Source organism: Phacochoerus africanus, chromosome 3, assembly GCF_016906955.1.
Source record: "Phacochoerus africanus isolate WHEZ1 chromosome 3, ROS_Pafr_v1, whole genome shotgun sequence".
In the NCBI taxonomy this organism is placed as follows: domain Eukaryota; kingdom Metazoa; phylum Chordata; class Mammalia; order Artiodactyla; family Suidae; genus Phacochoerus; species Phacochoerus africanus.
In genome coordinates this window covers 80,421,253-80,436,895 of record NC_062546.1, presented here as the reverse complement: position 1 = coordinate 80,436,895, position 15,643 = coordinate 80,421,253, and the positions used below count along the sequence as shown (strand labels likewise).

At 37.0% G+C, this 15,643-nt stretch overlaps 1 protein-coding gene across 1 annotated transcript in view; it reads right to left on the bottom strand.

The window, feature by feature from the left end:
• Positions 1 to 6,117: 6,117 nt before the first annotated feature.
• The window catches only part of MCM6 (minichromosome maintenance complex component 6), a 52,696-nt gene continuing 43,170 nt past the window's right edge, over positions 6,118 to 15,643 (bottom strand). The window contains exons 16-17 of the mRNA XM_047772028.1: positions 12,292 to 12,431; positions 6,118 to 7,701 (exon numbers count right to left, since the gene is read on the bottom strand). Of these exons, the coding sequence (XP_047627984.1) occupies positions 7,585 to 7,701; positions 12,292 to 12,431 (257 nt within the window). The 3' untranslated portion in view covers positions 6,118 to 7,584. The remainder of the gene's footprint in view (positions 7,702 to 12,291; positions 12,432 to 15,643) is intronic.

Below are 15,643 nucleotides of genomic sequence, written 5' to 3'. Positions count from 1 at the left end.
GGATGCAGGAATCACAACTGGAAAGCAATCACTTAAATAAGCCAGTATACAGAACTAAAAGAAAAAAACAAATGAACAAACAAACCTATTGTAAAACTGATGATAAACACAAGGGACAGTTAAAGGACAAACATGAAGATGTTAAAAACGGACTTCAAAAATGATAAAATGTGCAGAAGGAAAGTAAGAAAATCTGGATTTTTTTTTTTTTAAAGAATGTAGTTGAGGAGTTCCCGTCGTGACGCAGTGGTTAACAAATCTGACTAGAAACCATGAGGTTGCAGGTTCAATCCCTGGCCTTGTTCAGTGGGTCAAGGATCTGGCGTTGCCATGAGCTGTGGTGTGGGTGGCCACGTTGCTGTGGCTGTGGCATAGGCCGGTGGCTACAGCTCTGATTTGACCCCTAGCCTGGGAACCTCCATATTCCATGGGAGCGGCTTGAGAAAAGGCAGAAAGAAAAAAATAAATAAATAAAAGAAAAAAAAAAAGAATGCAGTTGAGTCTATTTAAGTATCAGGCTAAAGCAAGCAGATATAGGAAGGGTTTAGCATATTTGAAAAACAGGGCAACCACAAATCAAAACAAATATTACATCCACAAAAACTAAAAAGACACAAGCAGAAAATAAAAGGAAATCATCCAACTAAAAAAAAGAAAGGGACCAAAGAAAAATATAGACTCAAGAGGAAAACAAGGAGTTCCCATTGTGGCTCAGTGGTTAACAAATCCGACTAGTAACCATGAGGTTGCAGGTTCGATCCCTGGCCTTGCTCAGTGGGTTAAGGATCCTGGGTTAAGGATCCGGTGTTGCCATGGGCTGTGGTGTGGGGTCACATTCACGGCTCGGATCCTGTGTTGCTATGGCTGTGGCATAGGCCGGTGGCTACAGCTCTGATTTGACCCCTAGCCTGGGAACCTCCATGTGCCACGGGTGCAGCCGTAGAAAAGAAAAAAAGACAAAAAAAAAGGAAAACAAGATTTAAAATGGCAATGAATACACATTTATCAAAAATTACCTTAAATGTCAATGGAATGAATGCGCCAATCAAAAAACATAGAGTGGCAGACTGGATAAAAAACTAAGAACCTACAGTCTGCTGCATACAGGAGATTCACCTTAGGAAAAGGACACATATAAGCTCTAAGTGAGGGGTGGAAAAAGATATTTCATGTGAAAGAAAAAGACAGGAAAGAAGGAGTTACAATACTCGTATCAGACAAAATAGACTTTAAAATGAAGGCCATAATGAAAGACAAAGAAGGACACTATTTAATGATAAAGGCATCAGTTTAAGAATAGGATATTATAATCATTAATATATAATCCCCTAATATAGGAGGACCCAAATACATACAATAAATACTAAGACATAAAAGGAGAAATTGATGGGAATACAGTAATAGAAGACTAACACCCCACTCGCATCAATGGACAGATCCTCTAGACAGAAAAATCAATAAGGCAACTGAGATCCTAAATGACACAATAGAAAAGTTAGACTTAATTGCTATTTTTCAAGACATTACATACAAAAAAAAAAAAATCAGACTATACATTCTTTTCAAGTGCACATGGAACATTTTCAAGGACTGACTTGCATACTGGGGCACAAAACTAACATCAACAAATTTAAGAGTATAGAAATCATTTCAAGAATCTTCTCTGACTACAATGGAATGAAACTAGACATCAACCACAGGAAAAGAAATGAGAAAAAACTAATAACTACATGGAGACTAAATAAGATGCTACTAAAAAACCAATGGGTCGATGAGGAAATCAAGAAGGAAATTAAAAAATACCTCGAGGAGTTCCCGTCGTGATGCAGTGGTTAACGAATCCAACTAGGAACCATGAGGTTGCGGGTTCGATCCCTGCCCTTGCTCAGTGGGTTAATGATCTGGCATTGCAGTGAGCTGTGGTGTAGGTCGCAGACGCGGCTCAGATCTGGTGTTGCTGTGGCTGTGGTGTAGGCCAGCAGCTATAGCTCCGATTAGACCCCTAGCCTGGGAACCTCCATATGCCATGGGAGCAGCCCAAGAAATGGCAAAAAAAAAGACTAAAAAATACCTCGAGACAAATGATAATGAAAACACAACCATTCAAAATCTATAGGATGCCACAAAAAGCAGTGCTTAGAGAGAAGTTCATAGCCATACAGGCCTTCCTCAGAAAAGAAGAAAAATCTCAAATCAACAATTAACCTACGGCCAGGAAGATTAGAAAAACAAACAAACAAAACCTAAAGTCAGCAGTAGGAAGGAAATCATAAAGATGAGAGAGGAAATCAATAAAATAGAGATTCAAAAACCAACAGAAAACAAATCAATAAAGACAAGAGCTCGTTCTTTGAAAGGGTAAATAAAATTGACAAGCCTCTGGCCAGACTCACCAAGAAGAGACAGAGACTCCAAATAAAATAAGAAACGAAAAAGGAGAAATCTCAACGGATACTGCAGAAATACAAAAACCATAAGCAAACACTATGAACAAATTTGACAATCTAGAAGAAATGTACAACTTCCTAGAAACATACAACCCACGAAAACTTAAGAAGAAACAGATCAATTGAACAGAAGAGTCACTAGAAAGGAAATTGAATATGTAATAAAACCACTTCCTACAAATGTCCAGGACCAGAGGACTTCACAGAAGAATTCTACCAAACATACAAAACACTTAATACTTGTCCTTCTTAAAAACTTTTCCAAAAGGCTGAAGAAAAAGGAACACTCCCAAAGACATTCTATGAAGCCACCATCACCCTAATACTAAAACCAAAGATACCACCAAAAAAGAAAATGATAGGCCAATATCTTTGATGAATATAGGTTCAAAAATTCTCAACAGAATTTTAGCCAACCAAACCCAAAAACATAAAAAAGGTCATACGCCATGGCCAAGTAGGATTCATCCCAAGTTCACAAGAATGGTTCAACATGTGCAAATCAATCAATATCATACACCACATTAACAAAAGAAAAATCAAAAAAAACAAATGATCATCTCAATAGATGCAGAAAAAGCATTTGACAAAATTCAACATCATTCATGATAAACTCTTACAAAGGTGGGTACAGAGTAAACATACCTTAATAAAAGCCACTCATGACAAACCCACAGCCAATATATACTCAACTGAGAAAAGCTGAAAGCCTTTCAGCTAAAATATGGAACAAGATGCCCTCTCAACACTTTCAGACACAGCAAGGACTTTCAGACAAACAAAAGAATTAAAACGTTATCTGAATTGGAAGAGAAGAGGTAAAATTGTCACTCTATGCAGATGACATGATACTATATATAGAAAACCCTAAGGAGTCCATAGAAAAACTACTCAAACTGATCAACAAATTCGGCAAAATAACAGGATACAAGATTAACATTAGAAATTGGATGCATTTCTATATACTAACAATGAAATATTAGAAAAGGAATATAAAAATACACCTTTTAAAATTACACCCAAAAAAATTCAATACCTAGGAATAAACCTGACCAAGGAGATGAAAACTTTAAAACATTAATCAAGGAAATTAAAAAGGATTCAAAGAAATAGGCTATGCTCCTAGATTGGAAGAATTAACATTGTTAAAATGGCCATACCACCCAAAGCAATCTGCAGATTTAATGCGATTCCTATCAAATTACCCATGGCATTTTCCACAGAAGTAGAACAAATAATCCAACAATTTATATGGAACTGAAAAGACCCAGAATCGCCAAAGCAATCCTGAGGAACAAAAACCAAGCAGGAAGCATAAGTCTCCCAGACTTCAGACAATATTACAAAGCTACAGTCATCCAGACAGTGTGGTACTGGTATAAAAACAGACATACAGATCAATGGAACAGAATAGAGAATCCAGAAACAAACCCAGACACCTATGGTCAATTAATCTTCACAAAGGATGCAAAATGGGAGAAAAAAAAAAGAAAACAGTCTCTTCAACAAGTGGTGCTGGGAAAACTGAATGGCTGCAGGTAAATCAAAGGAACTAGAACACACCCTCACACCATGCACATAAATAAATTAAAAATGGCTTAAAGACTTAAATGTAAGAAAAGACACCATCAAACTCCTAGAAGAGAACATAGGCAAAACATAGGAAACCATTAAAACAAAACAGAACAAAAAAAAAGGAAACCTATGGAGTGGGAGAAAATAGTTTCAAATGATACAACTGACAAGTTTGAAACTATTATATATACATACATATAAACAACTTATCCAACTCAACAGCAAAAATAAACACAACAACCCAAATGAAAAATAGGCAGAACTGAATAGACATTTCTCCAAAGAAGATATACAGATGGCCAACAAGCACATGAAAAAAATGCTCAACATCACTAATTATTAGAGAAATGCAAATCAAAACTACTATGAGGTATCACCTCACACCAGTCAGAATGGGCATCATTAACAAGTCAACAAATAACAAAGGCTGGAGAGGGTATGGAGAAAAGGGTATCCTCCTTCACTATTGGTGGCAAGGTAAATTGGTATAACCACTATGGAAAACAATATGGAGGTTCCTCAGAAAACTAAATATATAACATATGACCCAGCAATCCCACTCCTGGGCATATATCTGGACAAAACTTTCCTTGAAAAAGACACATGCACCCCTATGTTCACTGTAGCACTACTCACAATAGCCGAGACATGGAAACAACCTAAATGTCCATTGACAGATGAATGGATTAAGAAGAAGTGGTATATATACACAATAGAATACTACTCAGCCACAAAAAAGAACAAAATAATGCCACTGGTAGCAACATGGATGCAACTAGAGACTCTCATACTAAGTGAAGTAAGTCAGAAAGAGAAAGACAAATTCCATATAATATCACTTTTATCTGGAATCTAATACACAGCACAAATGAAGCTAGCTACAGAAAATTAACTCATGGCTTGGAGAACAGACCTGTCTGCCTGGGGGCAGGGGGAGTGGGGGTGGACTGGGAATTTGGGGTTAGTAGATGCAAACTATTGCATTTGGAATGGACAGGCAATGAAATCATACTGCAGTGCACAGGGAACTATATGTGATCACTTGTGATGGAACATGATGGAGGATAATGTGAGAAAGTAATGTGTGTGTGTATGACTGGGTCACTTTGCTGTACTGAAGAAATTGACAGAACATTTTAAATCAACTATAATAGAAAAAATAAAAATCTTAAAAAAAGGATGCATGATATGATTTCAGTCTTCTTAAACTCATTATGATTTGTTGTATAGCCCAATACACAATCTATCCTGGAGAATGTTCCATGTGTTTGAGAAGAATCTGTATTCCATTGCCTTAGGATGGAATGTTCTGCCTATTTCTGTTAAGTATATGTGGTCAAACATATTTAGGTTAATGGTTCCTTACTGCTGTTCTAGCTAACCTCTCCTTTGATGAAAGCAGGATGTTAAAGTCCCCTAATACTGTTTTGCTGTCTCTTCTCCCTTAGGTCTGGTAGTATTTGCTTTATATATTTAGATGCTCCAAGGCTTTATTTGCACATTTTCATTTTGGGGCCATACCTGTGACATGGGGCTGGGGGTCAAATAAGAGCTGCAGCTGCTGGCCTACACAACAGCCACAGCAGTGACAGATCTGAGCCACATCTGTGACATGCGCTGCAGCCTGCAGTAATGCCAAACCCTTAACACACTGAGTGAGGCCAGGGATTGAACCTGCATCCTCAAGGATACTAGTCAGGTTATTAACCCACTGCACCACAATGGGAATTCTCATACATTTTTCTTTTCTATGTGTCTTGGAGATACATTTCTATTTCAAATGTCTTGGTTTTCTTCATTTTAGTTTGTACAACCTACAGCATTGGTGTATCACAATTTATGCAGTCATTCCCTTATTGATGAACATCTGTTGGGATTTGGTTAAAAATAAATGAAATTTTTTAGATCTGTTAGCAACTTAAAATACTCAAGAGTTTCCATTCATAAACAAGTAACATCCACCCATTTACTAAAATACTTGTCTAATTTTCTTCATAAAGATCTTGGACATGCTCCATCATCCATTAGCCACTTCACTTCCCTGACCAGTAACATGTAGAGGAAAGAGGTGTGTGAAAATGTAAGCGCACTCAGATGAAAAAAAAAAACTGATTTTAGTTGTATTGATGGTCTTATTTTGCTCCAGAATCCCCACTCTTAACAGCAGAAATGAGGAGAGGACAGGTTCACCACAAAGGAAATCATCTTTCCTGGGCTACACACTATCCTTTAGTTCAATATTTGATCAAACTCAAATTCAAATTCCTGTCAAGCTGTTTCTCTTTTCAGAACCTCCCCACCCCATTTTCTTTATCAAGCTTGAATTCAGTGCAGGGAAGGGGCTCTTTCTTGTTGTCTCCTGGGTTTTCACTACTTATTCTTCCTATCACCTGTTACAGAATGAAGTCCATGCCTTATACTAGCATCTCCTGTCTCAACAGGAAGCCTGAATCCTGTATACTGAGATTTCCTTGTCCCAATTGCCTCTCCTACAGCCATTACTAAGAATGCAGTTTTCACAGGAGCTTATATCCTGTATCCACTAATTGCATAACTTCTTGATCCATTTCCAGTCTCCTATACCCGTCTGCTTTCAAGCCAATGGAATGTGAAGTTTCTATTAGTGAACTCATATACCACAGTAAACATTTCCCAACTGGCCTCACAGGCCCCAGAATATCACCTGTTGTCAAAAGCTACAACAATAGGAACTTCTACATCATGAACATACTGATCATAGTTAAACCTCAGGGACTGTTAGTATTATAAAAAGCAATACTTTGTTCCTAGAAGAAAGCCCTAAAATTTAGGAGTGGTTTATAATATAAAAAATGACAAACTATCACTAAAAAAAGCAATTAGAAAATAATTCTGAGAGCTTGCTATGATATAGAAGTTTAAAAAATTAAAGTGTAATAAAAAAAGTATAATAAACCTTTTATTTTCACAAACTATCTTAAATCAAAATAAAACAAAGAGAATTGGAATTAACCTCGAAAAGTCATCTCCAACACGTTTTACATTCATACTAACAAATTTTAATAAGGACTTCTCTTCACAGGAACCTATTCCTACATGTTTACTATAATGCTGTGTTTCTACCCTCTTGCCCCATATCAAGCAAAAAGGGAAAGACTCATTTTCATGAATAAATGGAAGCATTAATTTTAGTAGACTAGAAATATATCCAATAGATAACAGCAGAAAAAAGTAGGGGTTGGCAATTTTAAAAAGTTATTTCCCCAATAGGATAACACACACCGTAAAAGCAATGAACCTTTTCCTACACATGAAAACAAAGGTCTTAGTTATAAGAACAACACATAATTGTCATCAAACTTCATTCAGACAAGAAGCACACTAAACAAAAGGATAAAAACTGTGCTGGTATAAAAGTATATGACAAAAATGAGACACACAAGACCATCAAGTTGGTTTTTCTTCCTCAAAGTGTATCTTCTTGAAGCATCACTCCCAGAAGCATTTCTCTGGCCAGCAGAACTCCATCCAGACTCCAGGCTACAGGTATAGGACCCCATTTTCTCTGGTTACCTTCAATAGCTCAATCTTCAAGCAAGTAGTTAGGGTTAACGACCAAGTAGGGGTCTTCTTCATAGCTCTCACTTCCTTCTGTGGAGCCTTTCAATCCAGCTTGGGTGAGCTCAATTAGAACATGATCCTATCAAACACAAATGTTTGTTCTCAGGTCTCTATCAGTATTATAAGAATGCCCAGGTATACAGGCTTGGCCTTTCTTCTGAATGTTTGCTGTTAACATTTTCTTTCACTTCCCCCAACAAATTCAGAAAAAGAACTATATCTTAAAATCACTATCAAGTTTCTGCTCAACTAGCTTCCCACTAGGATATAGACCTTTTCATATCATAAACCTCTTTTAGAAATTAAGAAATATTTCAGTAAGATCAACAGACACTGTGCTTTTAATCAGGTCCCCTAGCATATTACATCAAGTACTTGTAAATTTAACTTCAAAAAAGATAAAACATAACATGAATTTTATGACCATTCAACTCTATAAAACCCTCTGACACGATGCAAGATAGTAAGAGAAAAAGAGTGTGTGTGTATATATATATATGTATGACTGGGTCACTGCTGTACAACAAAAATTGACACTACACTGTAAATCAACTATACTCTAAAAAAAATAACAAAAACCAAGTAAAAGCTGCTTTTAAAAATTACGATAAATCTTTGCTCTTCTAGTTTAAGACCTTGGCAAAAAAAAAACAAACCCTCTGATAAATATGTTTATCATTCTAATAAAAGTGTTTAATCTTACTTAATATTATGCTCATTTTTAATTACTGGCCACTGAATTCTTTCATATACCATCCATTTGTAATTCAGTTAGAACTAGAATCTAAAAATAAATAACATGAAAAAGCCTTCCCTCTGATCTATGAATAAAAAAATTATTTAATTATAAATTTGACACCAGATTTCAAGCCATTATATACCTATGTCAGTCTAATTATGTCCACAAATGAGAAAGACTCCTACCCAAGGCCCATACCAAGGAACCTAGGATACAGTGATTGATCGTAAGAAGGTGGAAAGATCCCATAGAACGAACACTAATTCCGCTGAGACTAACTGGACTTTTTAAGGAAACACTTTATATACTAAAACAATTTCACAGAAAGCACATTTGATCAAGTATAAGTCTTCTAATCTTTTGTAGTGAGTTATCTCAGGTGTCAAACTTAAAAACATAAGCCAAATTTAAATCAGTTAATTTCACAATGTGTTCCAACGTGGATTTCTTGCATTAGTCTTCCATTTATTTATTTTTTTTAAGGGCCACATCCACAGCATATGGAGGTTCCCAGGCTAGGGTTGAATCGGAGCTGCAGCTGCCAGGCTAGGGTTGAATCGGAGCTGCAGCTGCCAGCCTATGCCAACAGCCACAGCAACAGGGAATCCAAGCCACGTCTGTGACCTACACCACAGCTCATAGCAACACTGGATCCTTAACCCACTGAGAGGCCAGGGATCGAACCACCATCCTCATGGATACTAGTCAGATTCATTTTCACTGTGCCATGACAGGAACTCCCAGCATGAGTCTTTTTATCTTAGACTTGTCCCAGGGCCACTAGGGAGGGAAAGACTGGCCTGGTGCAAACACACTGCCCACCACTACATAGACATCTCTGAACATGCACTAACCCAGTTTAGCTTTATTTTATATAAATTTATTAAATTTCTAAATAGAATAGCTCTTTCTACCCCCCACATAACTACAGTCGTAGTCACATCTAGTAGTTTTTCAGATGAAAAACCTTGATGACACCTATGTTTATTTTTTTTATTTTCACTTTTTACATTATAGTTTGTTTAGTGTTGTCAATTTTCTACTGTACAACAAAGTGACCCAGTCACACATATATACATTCTTTTTCTCACATTATCCTCTATCATAAATGACTAGATATAGTTCCCAGTGCTATACAGCAGGCTCTCATTGCTTATCCATTCCACATAGTTTGCATCTATTAACCCCAGATTCCCAGTCCATCCCACTCACACCCCCCTTGGCAACCATAAGTCTGTTCTCCAAGTCCATGAGTTTCTTTTCTGTACACCTATAATATTTATATAGTGAGCACTATAAAGTGAATTGCAATCTCTGTCATTTGAACAGAAAAAAATTAATCATTTAACAAATATGTGACCATTCTATGAGCCAGGTACCACTATAGATCCTGGGAATATAGTGTTTAACGAAAAGTCCCTGCCCTCTTGGTGCTTGCTTGTTAATAAAAGACCAACTATAAACTTAAATAAGGATTACACTGCCAGGGAATGATAATAAGCACTACAAAGAAACACATAGCAGGGTAAGGGGGTGACAGTTAAGGACAAGGCTGCTATATTGACAAGTTAGGTAAGAACTTCCTTTGAGAAAGCAACATTTGAGCAGACATCAGAATTGAGGCAGGAATCTGGGGAAAGAGATAATGGGCAAGTGCAAAGACCTTCATGCTTTGCGTGTTTAAAGAACATGATAAGGCCAACGTTACTCAGCAGAATGGGCAAGGGGAAGAGGTTATGAAATGAGGTGAAATAGACTTGCCAGTGCAGGCTTCTGCAGGCCATAGTAGAGACTGGATTTTATTCTAAATGTGAGGAAACGACTAGAAAATTGGACACTATGACAATTTGATTTGTTAAAAGATCTGTCTAGCAGCTAAGCAGACAGCTGCCTCAAGAGGGGAACAGGTAGGAGGCACCTGTGGAGATCTAGAGAGCTTGGGTAGATATGACGGTGATGAGAAGAGAACAGAGAATACTCATACTAAAGGCAGGACTCATAGGATCTGATGCTAAAATAATTTGTCAGGGCAAAGTTTCACCACGGAATCAACGATGATTCTAAGTTGGCTGGCCTAAATCAACTGAGTAAATGAAAACACCTGAGGGACAACACTGTCTTGAACACATTAAATGTGAGGTGCCTATTAATTTGCAAGCAGGCAGCTGGCTATATACACGCGGAATTTAGAGCTGAAGATATAAATCTGCAAGTCAACAAAGATGGATTTACATTCATAGAACCAAATGAGGCTACTTACACAATGAATGTAAATAGAAAAGAGGTATGAGGACTAAGCACAGTTCTTCACTTAAAAAGTGACAAGAGGAGTTCCCGTTGTGGCTCAGTAGTTACCAAATCCGACTAGGAACCATGAGGTTGCGGGTTTGATCCCTGCCCTTGCTCAGTGGGTTAAGGATCCGGCGTTGCCATGAGCTGTGGTGTAGGTTGCAGATGTGGCTCGGATCCTGCATTGCTGTGGCTGTGGTGGAGGCCGGCAGCTATAGCTCCGATTAGCCCGCTAGCCTGGGAACCTCCATATGCTGCCAAGAGCAGCCTTAGAAATGGCAAAAAGACAAAAAAAAAAAAGTGACAAAAGAAAGACTTAGGGGAGTTCCCACTGAGGCTCACCAGTAACAAAGCCAACTATGAGTATCCATGAGGATGTGCTTTTGATCCCTGGCCCCAATGAGTGGGTTAAGGATTTGGTATTGCTGTAGCTGTGGTGCTAGCAGGCAGCTGCAAGCCTGGCAACTTCCATATGATGCATGTGTGGCCCTAAAAAAAACAAAAGGGAGGGGCAGGGGACTCAGGAAGAAACTGAGAGGAAATAGCCAGGGAGAAGGAGTAGACACAGGAGAATATGGTAACTCAGAAGCCAAGTGAAAGAAGTATTTCTAGAAGGAGTGATCAACTGTGCAGATGTAGCCTGTAAATAGGAAACACTGAAAATGACCAATGGATTTGAGTAGTAAGAAGATATGCATGTAATAGTCCTTTAAGAGAGTGGGAGAATGCCTAGGCAAAAGTAATATCATTGGCCAGTGCTGTGAGGTCGAAAAGACATAAGTAAAGAACTGTTCACTTCAGATTTGTGGCCATGAATTTAAAGTAAGAGTGGGCAGATGTTTGCATGCTTTTCTCAGATATTTTTAACTGCTTAGATATAGGTTTGGGAAATGAATTAGCTGTAACTAAAGCTGGAGTTTTATCAAGCAAGTAATATAAAAAGATAATATATATCTGGAATCTAATATATGGCACAGATGAACCTATCCACAGAAAAGAAAATCATGGACATGGAGAAAAGACTTGTGGTTGCCAGGGTGAAGGGGACTGGGAACTTGGGGTTAATAGATGCAAACTATTGCCTTCAGAATGGATAAGCAATTGGATCGTGCTATATAGCACTGGGAACTCTGCCTGGTCACTTGTGATGGAGCATGATAATGTGAGAAAAAAAGACTATATATAGGTATGTGTGATTGAGTCACCTGCTGTGTAGTAGAAAACTGACAGAACACTGTAAATCAGCTATAATGGAAAAAATAAAAATAAAAATAAAAATAAATACAAAAATAAAAAGAGAATAAAGTTGAAGTATAAGAAAAGGTGGGAGTTCCCATCATGGCTCAGTGGTTAACGAATCTGACTAATAATCATGAGGTTGTAGGTTCGATCCCTGGCCCTGCTCAGTGGGTTAAGGATCCGGCATTACCATGAGCTGTGGTATAGGTCACAGATGAGGCTGAGATCTGGCATTGCTATGGCTATGGTGTAGGCTTGTGGCTACAGCTCCGATTTGACCCCTAGCCTAGGAACCTCCACATGCCTTGGGTGCAGCCCTCAAAAGACCAAAAAAGAAAAAAGAAAGAAAAGGTGATTATGAACTCCCAGTTAATACCAAAGAAAACATAATTCTATACATACGTAGTGGGTGAGTCGATAAATGACTTTCTCTATGATTCTCTTTTTATTTATCAGTTCTTCTTCAGAATCTATTTCTGATTCAATTTCCTTCAGGTACCAGTTAACAAGCTCACTCCTCTTTAATGCTGACTCATCCTCTTCTGCAACAACAAAAAAAAGCACATTTAAAAAAGATTAAATTATCCTTGTAGCAAACTGTATTGCCAATTCTTGTATACACAACAAGATAATGTACAGATTAAATTACTACTAACCTGTCAAAGAGCACATCTGCTCAAGTAAGGTTGGAATTTTCCAGCATAAGCCTGAAATAACCTGTCATATTACTTGAATTAAAGTATGTGTTTCTTCAATGTGAAGAGAAAAACCTTAAAGAATAGCTATTATGAGAAACAAGTTTCTTGGGAGTTCTCTGGTGGCCTAGTAGTTAAAGATGTGTCATTGTCACTTCTGTGGCTCAGGTCACTACTGTAGTGCAGATTCCATCTGTGGCCTAGAAATTTCTACATGTCCCAAAAATAAAAAAAACCGAACAATCACCAAAACGAATTTCTTTACACTATTACAACTTCAAAGTATGAACGTGTCAATATGCTGTCTTCAAGAGACCCACTTCAGTTCTAGGGACACATACAAATTGAAAGTGAAAGGATGGAATAAAATATTCCATGCAAATGGAAATCAAAAGAAAGCTGGAGCAGCAATACTCGTATCAGACAAAATATACCTTAAAGTAAAGAAGGTCTAGATTTAAAGAGACAAAGAAGAACATTATATAATGTTCAAAGGATCAACCCAAGAAGATACAACAATTGTAAATACATAGGCACCCAACATAGGATCACCTCAAAATATAAGGCAACTGCTAACAACTTTAAAAGAAGAAATTGACAATAACACATTAATAGTGGAGGACTTTTAACACCCCCACTTAAAGCAATGGAAAGATCATCCAGACAGAAAATCAACAAGGAAACACAGACCTTAAATGATGCATTGGACCAGATGGACTTACTAGATATTTATAAAACATTCCATCCAAAAGCAGCAAAATACATATTCTTCTCAAGAGCACATGGAACAATTCTCTAGGACGGATAACATTCTGGGCCACAAATAAAATCTCAGTAAATTTAAGAAAACTGAAATCATACCAAGCATCTTTTCTGACCACAACACTATACAACCAGAAATCAACAATAAGGAAAAAATGCAAAAAAACACAAACACATGGAGACTCAACAACATGCTACTAAACAACCAATGGATCACTGAAAAAAAATCAAAGAGGAAATTTAAAAATACTTAGAAACAAATGACAGCAAAGATACAACATTCCAAATCCTATGGGATGCAGCAAAAGCAGTTCTAAGAAGGAAGTTTAGAGCAATACAAGCCTACCTCAGGAAACAAGAAAAAGCTCAAATAAACAAGCTAACTTTACATCTAAAACAGCTAGAGAAAGAAGGACAGACAAGACCTAAAGTTGGCTGAAGGAAAGAAATCATAAAGATCAGAGCAGAAATCAATGAAATAGAAATGAAGAAAACCACAGAAAAGGTCAATGAAACGAAAGGCTGGTTCTTTGAAAAGATCAACAAAATGGATAAACCCTTAGCCAGATTTATCAAGAAAAAAAGAGAGAGGACTCAAATCAATAATGTTAGAAATGAAAAAGGAGAGGTTACAATGGACATCACAGAAATACAAAGGATCGTAAGAGACCACTGTATGCAACTATATGCCAATAAGAAATGGACAAATTCTTAGAAGAGTACAATCTTCCAAGACTAAACCAAGATGAAATAGAAAAGATGAATGGACCAATCACAAGAACAGAAATTGAAACTGTGATTAAAAAACTTCCAACAAACAAAAGTCTAGGACCAAATGGCTTCACAGGTGAATTCTATCAAACTATTTTAAAAAATTGCAGAAGAAGGAATACTTCCAAATTCATTCTATGAGGCCACCATCATCCTCATACCAAGGCCAGAAAAAGATACCACAACAAAAGAAAAATACAGGCCAATTTCACTGATGAACATTGATGCAAAAATCCTCAACAAAATACTAGCAAACTACATCCAACAATACATTAAAAGGATGGTACATCATGATCAAGTGGGATTTATCCCAGAGATGCAAGTTTTCTTCAATATCCTCAAATCAATCAGTGTGACACACCACATTAACAAACTGAAGGATAAAAAACATATGATCCTCTCAATAGATGCAGAAAAAGCCTTTGACAAAATCCAACACCCATTTCTGATAAAAACCCTTCAGAAAATGGGTATAACGGGAATCTACCTCAACATAATAAAGGCCATATGTGACAAATCCACAGCGAACATAATTCTCAATGGTGAAAAGCTAAAAGAATTCCCACTGAGATCAGGAACAAGACAAGAATGTCCACTCTCACCACTATTATTCAACATGGTTTTAAAAGTCCTAGCCATGGCAATCAGAGAAGAAAAAGGAATTAAAGGAATCCAAATTGGAAAGGAAGAAGTAAAACCATCACTGTTTGCAGATGACATAATAATATACCTAGAAAATCCTAAAGACGCTACCAGAAAACTGTTAGAGCTCAACAATGAATTTGGTAAAGTTGAAGGAGCCAAAATTAATACACAGAAATCAGCTGCATTTCTATATACTAACAACAAAATATCAGAGAAATCAGGGAAACAATCCCATTTACCATCACATTAAAAAGAATATAATACCTAGGAATAAACCAACCTTAAGAGATAAAAGACCTGTACTCTGAAAACTATAAAACACTGATAAAAGAAGTCAAAGATGACACAAACAGATGGAAAAACATACCATTCTCTTGGATTGTAAGAATCAATATTGTTAAAATAACTACACTACCCAAGGCAATCTACAGATTCAATGCAATCCCTATCAAATTACCAAGGATATTTTTCACAGAACTCAAACAAAATATTTTTAAGTTTGTTTGGAAGCACAAAAGACCCAAAATAGCCAAAGCCATCTTGAGAAAGAAAAATGGCTCCCTGAATCCAGACTATACTACAAAGTTAAAATCACCAAAACCATATGGTACTGGCACAAAAATAAAAATATAGATCAGTGGAACAGGAAAGAAAGCCCAGAATTAAACTCATGCACCTATACCATCTATATAGGTAACTAATCTATGACAATGGAGGCAAGAATATACAACAGAGAGAAGACAGTCCCTTCAATAAGTGGTGCTGGGCAAACTGGACAGATACATGTAAAGGAATGAAATTAGAACACTTCCTAAAGCATATACAAAAATAAATATAAAACTGGATACTACAAAACTCTTAAGAGGAAAACATAGGCCAAA